This window comes from Columba livia, chromosome Z, assembly GCF_036013475.1.
Source record: "Columba livia isolate bColLiv1 breed racing homer chromosome Z, bColLiv1.pat.W.v2, whole genome shotgun sequence".
Lineage (NCBI taxonomy): Eukaryota > Metazoa > Chordata > Aves > Columbiformes > Columbidae > Columba > Columba livia.
Window position 1 is genome coordinate 58123776 of NC_088642.1, and position 21690 is coordinate 58145465.

Sequence of the window (21690 nt, forward strand, 5' to 3'; positions counted from 1 at the left end):
ATATTTTGAAAAAGCAACTGGCAAGCTTTGTTGTACAAAGACCAGAGATTTTAGTTTATGTGAGTCCAGGGCATCCAAGGTTTTAGTTAAGAGCTCCAGAGACAATAAATGTGCTCTTCTTACAAAGCCTTCCAGAAAGTTGGTAGATTAGTGGTGAAATTGGGAGTTTTGCTAACTTAAATGATCACATCCATCATCAGTTCCATTTTCTAGGGCAGACAAGGTAATAATGTGTAATGCAGCCCCTGCCTTTTTCCATGGAAGTTTCACTGGCAGCTCTCTGTCATGGTCAGTCCAGCCAGACTGCGGAGCAGCTGACCCTCTTGGACCACATATTAAGAAGCATCAGGGCTGGGTAAAAATGGTTTGCTCCTTTGAGAACATTTCTAATAGTTTTTGGAAGCATTGAGCTCATGAATCCGGGCATAAAAAAATACTGTGTGCCTTACCTTTATGAAAGTCAGAAAAAAGGCAGTTAACAGTTATCTATTATGTTAGAAAGGCTTGGAGGAGTATACATGCAACTGGTCTTTATCTCTCTCCTTATCCCATTTTAATGTTACCCCATCCCTAAAATAACAGGAGCACAAATAACACAAAGGTATTACAGGGTTTTCTAGATCTTTATCATTAAAGTAGAACTGTGTGAGTGAAGGGAAATCGAAATGATGAGCTAGCAAGGGTGTTTTGCAGCATTCACATAGTTCTCCAAGTTTTTATTTTATGTAAAAACCTCCAACGTGGTAGGTTCACATTTCAGTGGAGAGAAAATAGAGATATACTCAGAAGTCCTTGAATATTTTATGAGGAAAGCCAGTCCTCGTACTAACTGCTCATACTTTCAACATGCACATTTAGTGTGTCTAATTCTTTAGCATATCTTGGCTGAGTGCTTTACTTGAAATATCATGTGCCTGGCCTACAAGAGAATCTAAATTAGCAGATTCCCAAGCTCTCCTGGAGGCTGGATCCATATTCCAGTGATGTTCTAAAAATCCATGTGATGGTCTAAAAAGATAGCAAATCTGTAAACTCAGGACACCCAGAACATGTGTGGAGCCCACATGTCTGAACAAACCTGACAGACAAGATGACTCTTTCAGAATCTCATAAGCTGCTGAGCAGGTCAGGTCAGGCTGCCCACACCTACTATGTGCAAAGAGATGGGTGGATTAGGAACATCTAGTGTATACAATTATTTTCACAGCAATGCGTAGAAGCTGTGTAGACCTTACAAATACATTTAAAAGTTGAGTTCCTCAATGTTTTGGATGTTCAGACTTAGGTATGACTTTTGAATCTTAACATAAAATAAGTGACTTCAAAACTGGAAATTTAGCCACTCCAAACAGGAGCTTGGAAACATATGGCTCGGTATCACTGTGCTTATTAGACACATTTTTTTGTGCTGTTATTTGTACCATGAACATGGTGAATAAGCCTTAGTCATAAATAAAGGTTCAGGTATCTGGATGCTGTACAGAGCAGAACAGACATTCCAGGTCCTAAAGACCTTGTTACTTATAGGCTGTAAATATTACCCTCTCATAGCTGTTTATTTCTAATTCTTTCACTTCCAGCAAAATGTAGTTCTGTCTTTCAAAGCAATCAATCAGTCAATCTTTTGAGATTTATTTTCTTTCCCTGTACAGGAAGGAGAGAGACAAGGTTGGAGGGGACAGACTCATCAAAAGCTCCCTGTTGCAGAGTTCGATGAGTACTCAGAACAGTCTTTGTCTTTAAGAAACTTAACGTTTCTGACTGGTAGGGTTTCACAAATGCACTTGCATAGACAAAATTTCAAAAGCATTTCCATTTATAACAGGAACATTTGTGTTTTACATAAATGGCTCCAACTTACAGGGATAATTTGGCCACACACACCAATAGGCTCATGTCTTGTAAATGTAAAAAAGTTTCCATCTAGGAGAAGAAGAAATAAATTAGACATTCAGACAAAGCATTTGTGAGAAACAGTTAAACCAGAAAGAAATAAAGTTGGATACCAAACTTAGCTGGATACCATTTTACTTCTAAATGATATTTTCAAAATCTTAACTATGCAAAAAAAACACCATAAAGCACATCTGGATTCAATATCTATTTTCTACATAGCTCCAAGATTTGATTCTGCCAGGCTGACTGAATTTTTGGAGTGATAAACCCTCTTCTCAATATGGTATGCACGGCAAACCAATGAGTGTTCCTCATTTCTTTTTCTTTTATCATCTTTTTTTGTTTGGGGGGGGAAGGTACTCTTTTAAAAGTCATTTAAAATCTCAGGTACGTATCAGAATTTTTTTAATATTAGATCTTAGCTTAAATCGAATCCATTAAGTATAAAACTCCCTTTGATTCAAATAAACCCATTCCATTAAGCCGAGTATGGATATCTATGTGATGCGAAAAGTTGGAAGTATTTATCAGTCTAGTTTTCCTTAATTCCTTCTTTATTACCATTCTTTCCTTTGTCCTGAGAGAAGGCAGCTACAAACAACGTTTTCATAGAGCTGCTTAATGGGAGAGGGAACAGAAAAAATTTGAGCAAAATAAAGGAATGTTTCCTCATTCCTATCTCTTGGTATTTTTCCTAATACATTATCCAATAATGGAAACAGGTATTACTCTTTGTGCTAATCTTAGCTTTAATAAGCAAATACCTGGGTTTTATTACTGTACCGTTGCATAAGCTATACTTTTCTATGCAAAAGTGACTTATCAGACTTCATACACATATTTGCAAAAATCTTTTGGTCAATAAACAGTACTTATTAGTGGTGTACAGAACAAAAAAATAAATGTGAAGAATTGCACTAAATGTTTGAAACATGTACTATGATGGATGGTGGATATGAAATAACCTATATTAAGAGCAATCAAAAATATTTTTTGTTTGAGATATTTTTTTCTGTTGCCTAACTTTTAGAAAAAGGCAGCCTTTTACAGAGCACTTTGGCTTCAGTTCTGTACTTTTTTATCTCAAATGTACTCACCCATTGGAACAGTACGCCCATGGATTTTATCAGCCCAACCTGCACAGTAGCGTAACGATTTGATACAAGCATCTAAATCCATCAGGTAAGCAGCAGAAAAGAGTTTCCCACCATTAATGGCTTCCATTGTCTGCAGACAACAACAGTTATGAAGTTAATATCAAATACTGATAATAGTTCTCGTGCTTGTACTTGGTCATTTAGCTTTTGGTTGTCCAGTTCAGAGGTTTTCAGCTGTAGTACAAACATTTTGATAAATTCCCCTCTGCAAGATATTTAGTACTTGAAAATCCCAAGATAGCAATTTACAAATGAGAAATTTTCATTATGGTCTATTCACAGTGAGCTATGCAGATAACATGATCATGTAATAGTGAAATTTTCTGATGGAAAAATAGCTTTTCCCCTATCTGAATCAGTTACATAGTTCTAGTTTAGATTAAATATTCTACAGGTGTAGATGAATGATCAGGTAGGACTCCGCACAAAAACTGACGTGAATAAAATGAGTGGCCTTCCTCAGTCTATTCACACTGACAGCCAAAGTAGGCAGTAATTCCCTGGAAATAACTGCCACATTAACTTAGGATCTTGTGCTTTTTAATGATTAAGGAATGTCTTTCTATGCGCTTAATAAATGCATGGTTAACAACTTAAACAAGGAAGAAGACTCAAAGCATGGAATAAAATACCTCAAATATACCTTGTGTATTTGATGTGCAAAGGAAAGATGTGAGCCATCAAGAACTCTTACTGAGAAAAGTTCATTATGAATAATAAATATTTATAGAAAAGAGACTCTCTTTTATTTGCTAACTGCTAACTGAGTGAGCTAACTGGTTTACTTGAAACCAAGCTTAACTCTCCTTACCATGGATCTCCATGCAATACAGATATAAACCTTGAGAATAATAATCAGCAAATATTCAACATCCATAAATTTCCAGTTGACCAGTTCTGTTCCACCCACAGTGCTTTAGTGATCCTACAGAGACACCAGCACTAAATAGGTTTGACTTCCAGACAAATCTAGGGAAAATGGTTCAGGTTAATTACTTTTTAATACCCTCCATTGTTGAGACATATAGTTAAAGACCATGCTCTGTTCTTAAATAGCATCAATATCTTCTTGACACTGCTAGAATTTTTTCTCAAGTTTTCCTGCACAGAGACACTAGGCACTTTCACCTTTGTGAAAAACTCTGCTCTGTTGCTTAGTAAGAGAAACTCAGACTGTAGGTTCAAGATCCAGTCAGATCTCAGAAATATTATTTAATTTTCTAAATTTGTTATTTTGCATGTCCAAGGATTTTTAGCATTTCAGGCTGACTCTACTGACTGATCCTGCAAATACAATGTATCACCAACAACTTCGCTGTAAAGTGCACAGCTTTAGTTAACTGAACATATTGCAGATATCATACCTGAGTAGAGAACCGAACAAATAGAGAAGTCAGCAATGCTTGATGGCTTTTAGCAACAAGGAACGGATTAAATGAGATAAGCACTTGTCATTTTGGACAATATATCGACACATTGTTGTTCTTTTTGGGCATGGGAGAAAATTATTCCCTGGCTCAGAGTTATAAACTCTATAGTTTTGAAAATCACAACAAACTAAAACCTAAGAAACAAAGTTCTAAGTGGCTCTTTCAATATCCTGCTTTGACTTATTCTTCTAGTAGCCTACCCATAGAGCAGTTGAGGGTCTGCAGCTACAGGAGAGGCATCTTATCACTCTATGAAAAACTGAAATGGAATAATCTTGATCCTGGTCAGATGCATGAACACAGGAAAATGCATTTGCAATGAGCTTTGGGAGTCTATTTTGATGTCTAGCGTTTACAAAGCTATTTGCTCTTCTACAGCACTAGTTCTGCAGGTAGGTTAAGCTGTGAGTGAAAAAAATCTCTCTTCATTTTGATGAAGTATGGAAGCCATCCAAACACACCTTATCTACAAGGGAAAAGTAGTAAATAAAGTTAGTAAGGTGTAGGAAATAAAACCAAAGTCAGTAAAATAGAAACCTGGGAGGGGCCCCAGGGAAAAGCAATACTTTCATATTATGAAAATGGCAAGTGAGAACAAAAACTACCTTAATGCTTCAGCTTTCCTGTGGAAAAAAGATTATTTCTCCATCCTCTTTGCATGTGTAAGGCCTTAGGCTATCCAGCAAAGAAGCAAATACCAGCTTATCCAGTATTTAACTGACAAGTGGGCACACTTTTCCTATCAGAAATGCAACTCTCTTAAAATTTTTTCTCTCTGAAGTCCAATAAATCTAGCATTGTTAAGGTTACAAGTTATAGCCACCCAAGTTTTCTCCTGAGAAACTAGGTGATTATCAATCCCTATCAAGGTGACAAGATTCATTTAGAATAATAACTTAGTTGAAGAAAAGTGTAAGTTTGACAGTTGTAGACTTCAGATTTCAAGGAAACAATCTCAGTTCCTTGAAATTTTCATTCTGCTTTTAAAAACTTCTTTCGGACATGTGTGAGTGTCTTCCTATACTGCAGCCATAAGGACAGTAGAATGGGCAACAGATTTTTTGCAGGTTTTATGTATTTTGAAAGTTTAAATTATATGAGCGAATCAGTGGTGTGGTTTGTAGTTAATGGCTGAATATTTCAACTGCAACTAGAACAGTCTGAATGATGGCCCTGAATATTAGATACTCCTCTTGCTCTCCTAAATTTTTGACTGCCTTGGCAGAAAACCGTGGTTCATGTTCAGAATAATGCAAGCAATTATCCTAACTGTTAATTCCAGAAGGTGTATGAAATAGCAAAGAGATATCCTTAATTGTAGCAGCATATGTGGGGTTTAAAACAAGGGAGAAGGGTACCACACTTTATCAAATTGGTGGTGCATTTTTATCTTAAATGTTCTTTCTTGCACACTTGGTAGATGATGATGCTACAGTTTGTGTCTGCTGTTAAAAATGATAAAATAGCCAATACACAGTGGTGGTTAGAGAAAGGATGTCATTCACCATATTCTTCCTATAAATAAGTAATTAATTACTGTTTTTAGCTCTGAATAAGGTTTCTTACTCATTACCAGTTGCCAGCTGGAGTTAATAAAGTACTAGTGTTAAAAAAATATGCAGCCATGAAATTAAAATTTTCTCCCAGTTCTTACCTGCATCATCTGAAAGTGCTGTGCCAGTCTTTGAGCTTAGGCCTTGATTCAGGCCTTGGTTTAGACTAGTGTTAAGTGTGTGGTCTATGCTATTGTGTCCTTAAGAATCGACTGTTGAAATTGTAACAATTGTAGTCAGCTTAAGTATCATCTTAAAGCTAATCAAGTATTCAAGTACTCTGTGGATGTGGGGTGTTAGTAGACCAGAGTGCAAGACAGTTTAATAAGGTTCATTTGCAACACAGATGAAAAACAAGTATTGAGACAGCCTGACTTTCCAAGGACTTAACATGTTATACGTGCATACATCTTGCTTTAAAAATCAGGACATAGGCTTTCTTTCCAGTCTTTTTGTTCATGTGTCATACTCACAGCTAAAATCAGCCGATCTCTTTCAACTAAGTCAGCTAGTTTATTCAAGAGCCTTCCTCGCTCTGAAGCATCCATTGTACGCCAGGGCGACCCAAGCTCAAAAGCTTTTCTAGCTGCTTTAACAGCCTTGTCTACATCTGCCTGCGGGGGAAACAGAGAAACTTTTATAATCAGTAATTGATTCTGTCATAGGTCTTCTTTGTTGTTAAATATGCAAGATAAATTAGAGACACCAACATAAATCTAATCAGAATTAGTACAGTAATTCTAGGTACATGGGTTATTTTCTTGTTGTAATTCCAGAAATGTGAACTTCTCTAAGCTTCTAAAACAAAAACATATTAAGGAACTCTATTTTTAAAACTTAGATTTTCAAACCACCTACCATCACAACCATCATAAAAAGTACTTGTGTGAATGATGTAAATTAAAATGAAATACGGTGCCATGTGTTTTCTCTTCTACAAGTGCAGTGATAAATAAAACAACTGTCTATAATTGGGGACACACCCACCAGTTACACTGATGATGCAATTTAATCTCTTTTATGTACAAAGAGATACCCAAATCTATAAGTTTAATATTTAAATACTAAAAATCGTCTAAAAGTATCTGGTGGTGTGCTGAAGACCAGGTTAGAAAAATCTGTTGCTTAGAATGTTTAATAAAATGAGCAAAAATTTATTATTGAGAAAGATAAATAATTATGTTTGGTTTTGAATTTTTAAGGAACACTTACTTAAATTTAAAATAAGTTTAATGATTGAATAATTAACCAGATTAAAAATGATAAGCCTAAATGTTCTGAAGTCTAAGCATTGTCTTGCTTTAACAAGCTAATTTGTCAGTCCATTTTTTTTTTAATCTCATAATTTATTATTTTTAATTTGGCTTTCACTATAGCAGAAAAATCTACAATGAATTGTATGAAACTCATGCATGTATGAAACTCTGTCCAAGTGTGTTCCAGGATATAAATAAACCCAAATAAAAATCTTTTGAGAAAAGACTTCTAGTATTTGGAATACTTCTATATTTCACAATCTTGCAAAAGGTTTCCCATTAAAACAATGACATTAGTCTACTTTCTTTTATATATATATATAATATATATATTTTTTTTTTGAAGAGGAAGAATCTATACAATATTGTTTAAAATATTCCTTTCAAACTTTTTTTTTTTTTTTTTTACAATTGGTTAGTAAAATATCCTCTAGGGAAATCATCAAGGTTGACTAAGCCAACAAATAACACCAAAGTCGATTGTTTTAAATGTAAACCAGATCGTAAATACTTAACTGATGGTGGTAGCAACAACTAATGTTTACATACTGGGAGTGGGGTGGATAAGTGGCGTGGAAAGCCCCACACAGACCTGCTAGGCAGAAAGCCCACAGAACTTCCTAATGATCTTTCCAGGAAGTTTGGGAAAACGATAGGAAGGATCTTTGCAAATAGCATTAGCATTATTATAGGGTAATACTGACCAGTCATCTACATCAGGTATCTGAAACCTACCAGATTAAAAATAATTACTTTTCTTCATAATCTGTCAGAATGTTATCAAAAACCTCACCATTTATTTGTCACCCGGAAAACTGCATTCAATGAACATTTAATTCATCTTATTTTTTTGTCATCTCTTTCGATTATATATGTTCTATAACTTTTCAATATGACTTGGAAGTATGCATTGTTTTTTGCTGGAGAAGAACAAAGGAAAACCATAAAAAGTACTTGTGTGAATGATGTAAATTAAAATGAAATACGGTGCCATGTGTTTTCTCTTCTACAAGTGCAGCGATAAATAAAACAAGAAAAAAAAATAAAGTTAAGGTAAGGCTGTGAATAGCTGTAAGAAAAAAAATGTTCTTCAACTGTATGAAATTTAATTTGGGTACATAAACCTACACCATGAATATAAAGACGGATAGCTCCTTTCAGAGCTAGTTTAGACTTTTTACAGAAGAACCTTTACTTTATATGCAACTGATTATTTGTTGGCCTGCTTTATTACAAGGGGCCTTTAGGATTAGCAAATGTAGCTTGAGAGATCCATCAAACTGAAAGGAAAACAGTTCCCACCCACATGTATGTCTATTCTTTGTAATCTTCACTTTTTTTTTTTTTTTTTTAAATACCACTGCATGGCAGTGTATAGCCCTTTGTCAACCCTATTGTACATACAAATTAAATTCTTAAAGTCTCTTGGCTCATTATCTGAAGACTAAGCTCTAGAATATTAGGTTCACAATGACTGTGTAATTTACTAGATTTGTACATTTTACTCAGTAATTTGGTTAATAGCAGTTGTCATTCTACATTAGTTTGCAAAATTATTGGAGAGAAAGCAAACTTGTGTATTGAACACTATTACCTCTTTATTTAATGAGTTGTTAGAGTGCTTGTAAGGACAAAAATTCTGAATGGTAAGTGAACAGTTGAAGGTCATGAGTAATTTAATTTGAGGATGATCAAATATCAGGCCAACCTGATTTCCTATGTAATCTGGGTTTTAAACACTAAATAGAGAAGAGGTAGAAGCAGCAGAATTTTACATCAAAGCATATGTGGCTCTAGGGGGATAAGATTCAGAAATTAACAGCATGCTTATGAAATTATTTGATTGAGAAGAAAAAGAGCCTGAAATAAACTCAGCGACTCTGAGCACTCTGTATGGGTAACTGGGACTGAAGAAAAGCAGGGGAACTCATGGTTAGATATATGAAATGATCAAAAGCTGGATTCATGCAGACTTTCTCACCCACCTTTGTCTAACAAAAGGTCTTAAATGTGTCTTCACTATGACCTTCTTAATAGTATGTGTTCGTTATTGCTCATGTGCGAGACAGATAGCATTTGAGCCAAAGTTTATCAAAAGATTCATGATGAAATTACAGAGCACAGTAACTGAGATTCAATGAGCACAGGATGTTGAATGAAGAGTTGAATGAAACTGCATTTCAATTCAGAGTGAATCTTTGTACAGTAAATTAAAATATTCTGAAAGTGATTGTGCTTATTTTATTGGCAGTTAATTTTTGGTGAATTTATAACACAGAGAAGCATAAGTTTCATGGTAGTTCTCATAGGTAAATAGGTGTTTAATGGAAATTTTGCTGCTAAGTTTAAAACACACTTTTTATACAAGTCATTCTAGATATACATATTTCTTGGCTAACATAAATATCAGATGTCATTTCGTGAGAAATGTGAGAAATTTTTCTCACTTTTGTATGTAAAAATTAAAAAATGTAGAAAATTATAGAAATAATTGCAAGAACCAAAAGTAAGTATAAAACCAGTTTTATTTTCAGTCAGAGTCATCACTTTTTGTATACTGTGTGAAATGGAACTAGAACATTCTCTTCTTATGCATATTTTCTCTGAGTTTATAACAAAAAAATTGTTTGGTCACAGGTTTTAAAACTTTTTAAGCAGAATTGTTTATTCTATTGAAAAAACTAACCTCTGTACATGATAACTTATATTTAAACTATACGGTAGCTCCAGGTAAATCTTTTCAGCAGAAAAATACATAATATAACAAAAATACGGAGCTGCTTACTGGAAATATTTGTTTACAGGTATCAACAATATTTTTAGTCCTCTGCTAAAATTAATCAAATTGTCATGATGTAGAGAAATCACTTTTGGTGGAATACAAGTGTCTCTTTGACCTTCAGCTTCAGAATCTTTATTAGGAGTATGTTCCAATAAATTTTTTACAAAACTAAATTTTTGAAGGGGGAAGTACTGAGAAGAAATATCCATAGCTAAAAATGCTGATCATCTTTGCAACATCTGTGTGAGAAAATATCAATATTTGTTCACTTCATGTCATCTATAATGAAAAACCTTGTATAAATGAATAATTAACAGATATCATCACTGTTTAAGGAAGAGCCAAGACAAATAACAGACTCAAGTTACTAGATGCCACTAATCAAAGATAACAAAAAGAATAAATATTTTTATCAACAAAAAAACAACCAAACAAAAATTTAATCAGAACTTTCATCATATAGGCAAAATCTTAAGAGTATAGCAATTTTCAGCTTTTGTTTACAAACGATATTAATGTTTAGTAAAAAAGCCAAGAATCATGTTTGCAAAACAATGTATATAGGATGAAGTATGTGTATCTCTGAGGTGAATCCTTACATTGACACAGATGGATGCTTCCTGCTTTTAAGATGCAGAATTTAATTTAAAGCTAGGGTTAAGACCATAAAAAAACCCTACCTTGTCACCTTCTTCAACTTCACAGATTTTCTCTTCATTTGCAGGGTTAAAGACTTCGAATTTTTTACCACTGATTGAATGATGCCACTCATTGTTTATAAATATCTGCAGGGTAAGAATGAGTGCAACAACATTACTAACATATATATAGCTGTTGTTCATGACCCGTTTTAACAAATGAATCTATCTTTCACAGCTGTGAGCTGCCTAATTGATAGGTATTTGAATTAAAAATGGAATAGCTGTTTCTACATTATTCTGAAGAGATGAGTAATCAGTTATGCACTTAACCAGGAATAGCCTTTTAAAATTAACTTCAGTTGGAGAAGAAAACTTTCTACATTATATTTTCACTTTGTTTCCTATCATAATAAGATACTGTAACAAAGGAGTTTTTCCTCTCTCAGAATGAAGTCTGTGATCTACAAGGGATGACCTACCTAAATGACCTACCTAAAGCTACCTTGGTTTCCTGTGCCCACAGGGTTGGTAACAACAGAGAGCCTTTCTGTTATATGCCCCAATAAAAGTAAACCCACTTCAGCAGAGTGAAAAGCAAGCAATTATACTTCTCTCTATTTATGTTACAGAGGAAAAATAATTAGAGATTAGGTAGGGGTTCTTTTTTTTTTTTTTTTTCTTTTCCCCACCAAAATACCCTTGGCTTTCTGGATTGGTGCTTCATTGAATGTGATTGTTATCAGAATTTAAAAGCAGAAACATACGGCTCTTAATATTCTGCAGAAAACACAGAATTGACTCCACTAAATAAAGACAGGAATAACAGAATAACAAATCTAGAGGAAATAGCTAATGTATTCCTCAGAAGCACCCTGTTAGTAAGCTTACAGAAAGACAAGACTGTCCTTGCTATTGGTAGTAGGTAGGTAGATATTTCTATTAATACCCTGATTACCTCCAATTTAATGGTCACAGCTACCGAATCTTTTAAAGTCACCATGACACTGGTGACACTTCCCTGCCTCCCCATGCAGCCTTTAGCCATAAAACGCAAGCATATTCCTGTTATTCTATTACTGCCAAGGGCTGATTGTTATTGTTTGAACTGCAAGGGTATTACAGCAAATAAATAAGACTTGTTTCCATTTTGATAGTTTTTCATACTTCATTTCAACTGTGAATATCTCTGTTATGTCCCTACACTGATTTCCCTCAGCAGACACCACCACTCTTGATCTTCCATTGCCTCAGACATCATCTAACCACTTCCGCTGATCTGTTGCCCTTGTGTGCAACATCTATATTCCAGGAAAACCAGACCAGCATGCTTTTATCATTTAACTGTTTTCTCCTGACTTTTACCTGACAAGAACTGGAAAAAGTCTAATAATAAAACCAAGAAAATAAGCTAAAATTGTGCTTTCCTCAATCTCGATAGACTATCCTGTCATTTTATTTAGAATCTTTCTATTTCAAGCTCTTCCTAAAGTACTAAACACATAGCTAGCTATTAAACAGCACAAAAGAACAATAATTGCACAGCAGCTGGCCCACACCAAAGTTAATCATAACAAGTTACCCAGCACCAATGAAATAGATACACAAAGTTCATTTAATGAATGTTAAGAACTGTGTCCTTACTCAAAGATTAAACCTTTATACTGTCTGAAAGCACATTGTGTACTGAATTTACTTTGCATGACTGGAACAAATATAATCAACTGCTGATTGCAACATTGCTGGCATACTTAGAACAAGACCTAAACAAAGCAAAGTGGGCATTATTGCTTCCCATACTCAACTTGTATGATCTGTAACCTTTCGTGTTATAATAATCCCAGAAATTCAAACCTAGGTCCTTTTGTACAGGAATAAGTAAGTGGCAAGGGTTATGTTACAGCTGAAGGAATAATTAAATGTTTGAAATCCTTATAAAATTTAAATTACATCAGTGTCATACAAAAATACTTTCTTTGAAGATGACATGAAATTCCCACCGTTTTTGTTTTGCTTTTAGTAATAATTTTGTTGTCTGTTTGGTATGGCACTTTCCTTCTCTTTCAAGCTTAGGTGTCTTAATTTCAGTTGTGATAGATATTCACTTAAGGTTATGTCCAAAGAGGGTCTTGGGAATGAGCAGTCTTGCATATCTCTCTGTTTTTTGGTCACTAAATATTAAAAAGACTGTTGATGAAATCTGTAGAAATTAGTCTGCTTTTCCATTAAGACAAACTAACAGACTAACAAGAAAATAAACCACTGCAATTGTGCCTGAAAAAACAATATTTTTCAATTGTGTAAGGAAAATATGATACCATACACACTATTCTAAAAAAGTAAATGTTGTCTTTTAAAAGATGTACTTTATACCATTATTAAAATAATGATAACATTTTCAAATTTTGTCTTCTGTCATATTAAAGATGATATAAAATGCAGTGATCCAGCAATTGCTACGTGTCAGAGAATAAAACAATCTACTAAAAATATGCTCTACTTTAGTTGAATTACTGAAAAGTTATATGATATTACACAGCTTTGAAAATTTAGAAGGCAAGGAGAGTGAAGGACATCAACCTCTGGGTGAAATCTGAGGTACTTACCTTTGTTCACAAATGCACAACAGAAACTGGGCCTTACCTGTAGGTGCACAAGATCTGTTCTACCCTAGAGCCTACCATCTTTGAGCCACTGCTGGCGAAATTGTCAAAGTGAGTTAACTTTGTCTCTTACTCCATAAGTTAGCCTTGAAAGAGAAAGGAAAACCTCATTGGAGAGATCTGATACATGGCACAGATGTTGAAGACAGGAGGCTATGTTGCTACCAAGTGTTGTATAGGTTGCTATTTAAAGTTGGCATGATAATGTATACAGTCTAATGTTAACAGTACCTGCCATCGTCTGTTTAACCATCTCTGCAGTCTCTGGGTCAGTGCTGAATGGTGTCACCACCCTAAACCACCTTCCCAGTGCCTGAGCCCACCTTCCTGTTGCTGATGACTTCCCTTCTTGCTCTCTCTCATGGTGCTACATTATGAGATATTGATTGTGCTCTTCATCAAGACTGTGGCAGGCTCTGACTGATTGTACCAGGTATTTTGTGCTCACATTGTGCCTATCTTTAAAGATGCAGCATCTTGCCTCACCTTTAGTCACTGAAGCTTAACTGTGAGACCACCTAACCGAAAAGATGTGATTCCTGTTTGCTCTCCTCTAGGATTAAGGATCCACTGTTGCTGCTCAGAACAACAGGGCCTTTTAAATAGAAAACTGGAAAACAATTTGAGGCAGGTAAATCAAAGAAATGATGGCTCATTCGGTCCAGGACAAAGTGAAGACACCAAAACCGCAGGATAAATGATTTTTTTGTCACACAGAGCTGGGATTTAAACCCTACCACCACAACCACGTATGTTATGTAAATGTGACAGCTTTCAGGAAAGAAATTTTTTGCATAGTATGAAATTGCTTACACTGACAGACTGGATGGTTGCTAATAATTGGTGACTAGTTTGGTAGTAACTGCCAAGATCAATAAAAATACCATCTCTAATTGGATATAGTAACGATTTGCTATTAATATATTGTTGTATGTTTCAGCTTGTTTATATGTTGGTACCATATACAGAGTTTCCCTGCTGCCTCTTAATACCAGAACTGACCAGCAAACTTGTGATTTAACAAAAGCTGCCAGTGAAATAAACATTAAAGTCCCTTGACATTTCAAATATGTGATGAGGTTGATTATAAGAATACCCATACAAAATTCTAACTGCTGTGAAACGGCAAATATAGCACTTAAATGGTTACTATGAAAAAAAAAAAAAAACATCTTCAGTAGCTAGCTACATTGCCAAGAAAAGAGACAAAGTAAAAGGTAAATATTAACATAACACTGTTATGATGTTACAGCATGCCAAATTCGTATCTGTCTGTGAAAGGAAGAGTAGCAAAACATACCATTTTTGGAAGTTTTTAAAGTATTTGTTTAAATACTATACTTATTGCACCAACAAATATCACCCAGAATATTAGTTTAGAATATCTTTCTTATTGATATTTCTAAACCATTTTCATTTAAAACATAATTATATTAAGTGTACACACAATGTTGTATCAGGGCCGTATAAATCAAACTATCCTGATGTCTTTGTAAGCTAGATAGCAGTCTTGCATATGCAGGTATGTAAGACAGGAAAAAGAAAGTCACTGCTCTCCAAGTAAGCAGCGTTACACACATTGCAGGCAGCTGCACTCATAAATGTGCAAGCAGCCATGCTCATTGTTGCGAACAAATAGGATGTGGATCTCAAAATCCGGGCAACATTGAAGTACCAGCCAACAGCAGCCTCTGGCAACTCCACTGTCCTGCTGAAAAAAGAATGTTGGGATCATCTTGGAACAGATTACAGAGTTTTGTCTGTCAGGCAGAACTCCACTGGCAGCTTAGATTTTTTTGAGCTGCTTTGTCAGACATAAATGGAAAAGACCTACCCTTCTGTGGCACATGCTATGCAGGAGGTTACTTGTGATGGCTGAGTATGGCCCATGAGGTTTAGGGCTGCAAATTTAGTTTTGCAAGGATTTAGAAGTGTTGTTTCAGGTATTTTGTAAATGTTATTTCACTGGTATTTTTAGAAAGAAAATGGTTTTTATTTCCACAATTCAAAAAAATTAATGACTTTCAGACCTCTTTGTGCTAGATCAGGAAATACATATTTAATTTAGATGAGACTGTACACTTTTAAAACATGGTATTTAAAATAGAGCCCAGATAACAGGCTATTGAAGGAAAAACCCTTTTGACTTGTTTTATTTCCCAGTGTCAGAGTGCAGTAAAATCTTAATTCTCTGAAATGATTGACTTCAGATAATCTGATGCCATTCACCATTTTGAGTTGAAGTTACCTGCAAGACTACAGTATTTCTGTCTTTGTTTAGACAGTTGATTTTGTCACTCAAATGGCCTGAGCAGAGAAGAGGGAGACAAGACCTGCTCTTTACCTTTCTTTGTCATCCTAATGTGTTTTTTTTTCCCCTTCAGTCCTTGAGTATTTTGAAAAGATCGTGAGTCCGTTTTATAATATAAAGTAGATGCTAGATGTAGTGCCACATTAGTGTCCAAGTATTTGACTTGGACAGCTTTGTCTCAGATGGGCCATACCATAGCTCTCCTGAAATAGATTTTAGGGCCCCTACATTAAGTGCCATCACTTTATGGAACATAACTTCTTTCTGCATCTTCCCTAGAACAAAGACTCCCTTTTTATGGGTTCAGTATTCTGCAATGTCCACACAGGTTTTCAGGCTTCAGTGCTCCTGTTGAAGTAGCATAAAAGTACAGCTTAGAAGAGAAAAGATTTCATTTCTGATGTTGCAAAGATGCTATACATGATCCCATATTCAGCGTCTGGCTATAAAGTTATTTTTCATCACAGAAAAATTTTTATGTAATTTGCTATTATTATCATAAACTATAATCTAAACTACAGAGATGTAGTCAAGAAAAGTAACAGAACTATCTAAAATGTGGACTATCCTAAACTTAGCTATTAAGGGTAGCTTTATAACTATCAAATTAAATGTCTAAGCTATCTTATCTTTAGATACCAGAAACTCTTCCAAACCTACGGTACAAGAAAAAGCATAAAGGTCTTCCCATCATAAATCTGTCCCCAGATAGCCAACAGCTCTTGCTATGATACAGCTTTTCCTGACAATGCTTTTCACATGAGCCTAGCTGTCTGTTTCACAGAGCTAAAAGTGTCCACCAAATTTCAACAGCTGCTCAGCTGACTGCTCACAAGCTTTCTAGTGCAGACAGTAAACCAGGGAATGATATCGTTAGAGTTCTTTTAGCAGTCAGGAACTGTGAAGAGGCACCAGGGCTGTGGCTGGGCTCCCATATGCTGGAGACAATTCAGCATCACTTAGTTAAAGTGATGAACAGTGCTGAAAAATTGTTGGCCTATATTCACACCCACTCTTACAGAGAGAGTCACTCAGATATTCTCGAGTTTAATGATGGCAATAAATCTTACAGTTATATCTAAACCTGAAAGGGGACTGTGGCCCAAGAGAAGGCTCAGTTCAGGTGCTTTAAGTTCTGATTTACTAGTCCCAAAATATGTCATAGAGTCTCACTGTATTCTATCAGCAATGCAGTTAAAATATGAAATTATTTAAGGAAAATTACTAAAGGCTGAAATTGTAAGCTTTAAACAAATACATCCGTATAGAATACCTGCTGTGAAATCTTACCCCCACCCCGCCCCACCCAGGTGTTTTCTTACAATATTTTGATATTTGGCTAATGATTCATGTAATTTTTCTTCCCTTCGGAATTGTATGTCATTTTTGATGCAGGAATTACATTTTATGGCTGCGATGAACTAATAAGCAGCAAACATATTCTTCTTATTAATTATCTGTTTAAACTTTTTGATTTGTCAGTTAGTGGCTTTGTTCCTACAAAGTGAGCTGATCTTAGAAAGTGTGGCTCTATAATACCTTTATAGTTGATTACCTCTTCTCTGATGTTCTAATCAAATTTTTGTGCTTTTAACCTTCATATTTGTTTGTGAAGCTAGTGGTTGCAACATGTGTGATACTCAGCTACAGTTTTTCTTCTCTCAGAGTGGCTTACCCTTCCACACTTCTTGTTTTTCCACAGACAGGTTAGTGAGAGAATGTGCTGCTGTTTTCACCCCCTCATGTAATTTGACAACCTAATAATTAACTAATCTGAGTTTCTGAGATTAAAGGAGCACCACAGGGCTTAGTGTATGTGAAAGCATCATGACAGAAATAATTTAACAAACAATCACTGTTTAATTCCTCAGTGCAGATTCAGTAAAATACTTACTAGTACATTTTTAGCTATCTACCCACAATAATTCAGTTCATTGGAATATCTTTAAAGGAGATTCAGATATTAAACCAATTCAAGATCACTTTGTGGTTTAACACTCAAGCCAAAGTTCAAAGTCCATTTAATTTAATTATTGAAATTCAAATTCCCTGAAGAGTGGTTAGTTTTATACTATATATGAAAGGCATTATCTGAAAATGAGCTGTATTAACCTGTAGATTTGTAGACATATGGAAAGACCTAGTTAAATTACCTTTGTAAACTGCCCCAGATGATCCCTCTCATAGAAAATACAATACAGTGAGTGTTAACTAAAGAGGAAAGTCCTTGGAACATCTCCTGCAGATCTTTCTTCAGATCCTTGTGTGATGGCTGATGATACCATGCCATGATAGAAAAGGAGAAAACTGAGTTTCCAGAGCTGAGAGATCTCTGTTGTCCAAAATGCTTCAGACAGAAAGGTTAATACCTGAGCAGTAATTAATGCTTCTCTCAACTTGATCCCTTCAACGTAACTAGTCAAAACAATCCCACACCCCACGTTCTAACTTGTATGGAACAGGAGAGGAACAAAATGGGTAAGAAGAGTGGAAAGGCTTTATTAAATTGTTGGGTATGGGATGACATTTCTATTACCCCATCTCCCTGCACCTCAGTATACTGTTCTGGCTTTCAGACAATCCTGTGTGACATTTAAAGAGGGGAGGAAAGCACTGCAAAAATCAAGCCTCCTTAAGAGTATTTTGGACTTTTTCACTTGTAGGTATACATTTTTTGTAAACAAGTGCATTGTATTTCTGCACAGTTACACAATATATGCAGTTTTTAAGGAAATATGCTCTATTGTAAAGACAAAAGAAACTTGGGCTTGCTATGTGACACTCTCCTTAGTTGCACACTATACACATTTCAGCCATGCTGGCTGTCTTGTGGTTGCTTCTTGCATTAATGGAATAGGTGCTTGGTAATTAAATATTTTAGAAGGATAGAAATGTTTCTAGGATTTTGTATCTTGCATATTCAGCTACATCTGATTTCTGAGCTGGCTTTTTGCTCATATTGTTTTTTTTTCCTTAGGTGAAATGAAAAATCATATGAATAACACTGTATTTTCTGGAACACCACTGTGACTTAGGTACTAAAGTATCTTCCCTGATTTTTTTTTTTTTTTTTTTTTTTTTTTTTTAGAGAGAGAGAGAGACAGGAAGAGCAGTAGAGAGCTATTACATGGCAGAACTACATAGCTTTCACAGCCTGTTAAATATTTACAAAGTAAGGTCCTGTGAGATTTATTCAGGAAATATCTGTGTTGAAATCTGGTTATATTCTTTTTCCATGAGAAAAATAGAATAAATTCGAATTTAGAAGGACCAGTCTGGATAACTACTGAACACTTTATATTTGGAAAATAAAATAAGCAGTGGTTCTGGAAAATAAAATTTACTTAAATTGCAGTGGTACTGAGAAAAAAACTGAACAGTGACCAAGGAGTATCCAAAGAAAAGAGGTCCTTTCTAACTAATATTTCTACCTGAATGTTTCAGAGAACAGAGTTTCAGTATTTTCTGCCAACAGTTTGTTCAGAATTCTTGCAGATATCACTGTCCTATGATATAAAACAGGAAAAGCATCTCTTCAAGCTGGGAACACATGCCTGGATTCAGACCTTCTTTATCTCTGTACTTCTAACTTCATATGGAAAGAATTTGCTATGACAAAAAGTTTATGGTAATATTGAGTAACTAGTGATGGTAGACTTTATCTGTTTTATTGATAGTTACTTGTCTAAGCTAAAAAACAGATCCATTATCTCAAAGAAAAATACTTGAGTGGAACAAATTTTGTTTTAGTTTCATTTTCACACAGCCCTTTCCACAGGACCTGGTTTGGTGAAATGATTTAAATCTGATTGCAATATGATGCAACATGCTAACATTTTGATTTGTTCTTGCTGTTCTGAAAACTAATACAGTAACAGAAACTTTTCTCCTTTGCTCCATTTGTACTTTCTGGGAGTCTTATCACTTCAGAAAGTTTGTTTCAGGAGAAAAACAACACCCATCTCAAGAGAAATATGAAATGATTCTTTCACACTTGTGCACTTCCTGAAATACTTAGGTTAAAAGGATCACTGAACACTAGCTGCGAATATGTATCATATCAGAAACAGATCAGAATAAACATTTTGAGCACTGATTTACAGTTCATGTAAAATTAAAATAAGTACATCCTTCTCTCTAGGCTGAATGTATACAAAAAATTAAGAAACTCAAATGCTACTAACCTTGGTGTACTTAATTTTCAGATCTTTGAGAGGTTCTGGCAGTGCTGGCAAACCTGGAGCAGGATTTCTGTCTGAACCTTTCTTCTCCATATTTTCAGTCGAAGAGTTTGAAGATGTTTCTGAAACACAGGTGAAATAAGGTATGAGGGAAGCACAGCGATTTTTGTCCAGACTGAGGTCTTAGCTTTATTTGTGCTTTTTTATCTGTACCAGCTATGGTAAATTTGCATACAGGAATATGATTGGATGAAAGAAATCATGGCAAAGAGAAAAGGTCGGTGCTTATTTTTAAGGCCAAAAGCAACAGCCTTTTCATTGAGCTGAGACCTCAATGAAGCAAGCGTTGCTGAAACAATATGCTAAGCCAGACCCTTCAAACTTTTTACTGGTGAACAGAGTTTAAAGTGCCTTCATTTTACCTGCAAAATTGCTTTCTCCCAGAAGGCAGGTACCTCAGATTTTAAGAGAAGTTCTTCACATACTTAAAGGCAACTCTGAAGGTAAAGACAGACTTGTTAGCTCTGGAAAAAAACTAAGCCCTTCTCACTGGAAGGTTGGTGAGAATAATTCCCAGAGCTGGAAAGTGTTCATTGGAAACAAGCCACCTTAGGTTATGCTTTAATATGTTTGGACTACATTATAACCCCTGTGATTAATACCAACTTTGTAAATCACAGAGATAGGTGATTATTATAGTGACAAAATATCCTACACATCTTTCAAAATATGTGAAGGTAGGACAAAATTGATCAATCCAGGAAAAAATATTAAGTGGGTAGAGCCAAGCAATTTTTTTTTTTTTTTTCCCCCAGATAACACCACAATTTTAAGGACATTTTTTTTTCCTACAATGTCCTTTAGACATCTGAGTTTGTGGCTTTCAAAAATAATTATTTAATAGACAGGACTTTTTTACCCAGGGTGGATTTGCTGGTACATGTATGTCCAGTTCTGACTATTCTGTAAGAAACTTATCTTTGGTACCTGGCAAAAAGTTTTATAAGGCATGAGAAATTCCTCTCTTGATTAAATACTACCTTTTCTGAAGAATCGTATCACAGAACAAACTGAGACTGAATTAACACTTTTTTTTTTTTTTTATATGCTAAGCTGAGAGATGCACAATGGAATTGTGCCTTAGATATAAAGAGAAATGATGTTATTGCTTTCATTGAAAATACAGAGATGCTTGAAAAACTCACTGAGCTCAGTTCGTTCACGTATCAGGTATTATATAAACTATTTGGCAATAGAGACTTTGTTGTTTTTAACTGATGGATGACACACAATCAGCTAAATCTTATGACACATTAGTTATACGTACCAGACATTCTGAACTAAAGAGCACTTTATAATTATCATTGATGATTTTTGTGTTTGGACATATGGTTAGAGCAGTAGTTTCTGGCCTTTAGAAAAGTCCAAGTAATTTCTGAATGAGAGGGAACTCTTCTCCCAATAGTCATCTCTCAGTGAGATGTGTGGACTTAAACAAGTTTCAGTCATTCACTCTGTCATGTGAAGGGAAGGTGCCCATTCCCATTACTGTAACACCATGATATCCATGGTTACTGACTCAATTACTTCCTTTTGGATGCATCCTTCAGCTCTTTTGCCTCAGTGGGCTGATTCAAGACATCCCAACATAGAAGGATATATTTGAAAATTTTGTGAAGAGTCCTTTCAGATTCAAAGATTGGGTTACAGTGTTTGCCTGCCTTAGAGAATTTCTTTGAGTCTCATGCAAAAAGGCAATGTCTAAATAGGCTTTTTCCACTTTTATTTTGAATATAGCTTCTCAGTGCTACTTTCATGTAGCA

At 35.2% G+C, this 21690-nt stretch overlaps 1 protein-coding gene across 4 annotated transcripts in view; it reads right to left on the reverse strand.

Annotated features, from left to right (window-relative positions):
• The window catches only part of ALDH1A1 (aldehyde dehydrogenase 1 family member A1), a 52962-nt gene that overhangs the window by 14267 nt on the left and 17005 nt on the right, over nucleotides 1-21690 (reverse strand). For all 4 annotated transcript variants that reach the window (XM_005504213.3, XM_021290056.2, XM_065045993.1 and 1 more), the window contains 5 exons: nucleotides 19871-19989; nucleotides 10755-10859; nucleotides 6510-6650; nucleotides 2994-3123; nucleotides 1862-1923 (listed from right to left, as the gene is read on the reverse strand). In XM_005504213.3, the coding sequence (XP_005504270.3) occupies nucleotides 1862-1923; nucleotides 2994-3123; nucleotides 6510-6650; nucleotides 10755-10859; nucleotides 19871-19989 (557 nt within the window). The remainder of the gene's footprint in view (nucleotides 1-1861; nucleotides 1924-2993; nucleotides 3124-6509; nucleotides 6651-10754; nucleotides 10860-19870; nucleotides 19990-21690) is intronic.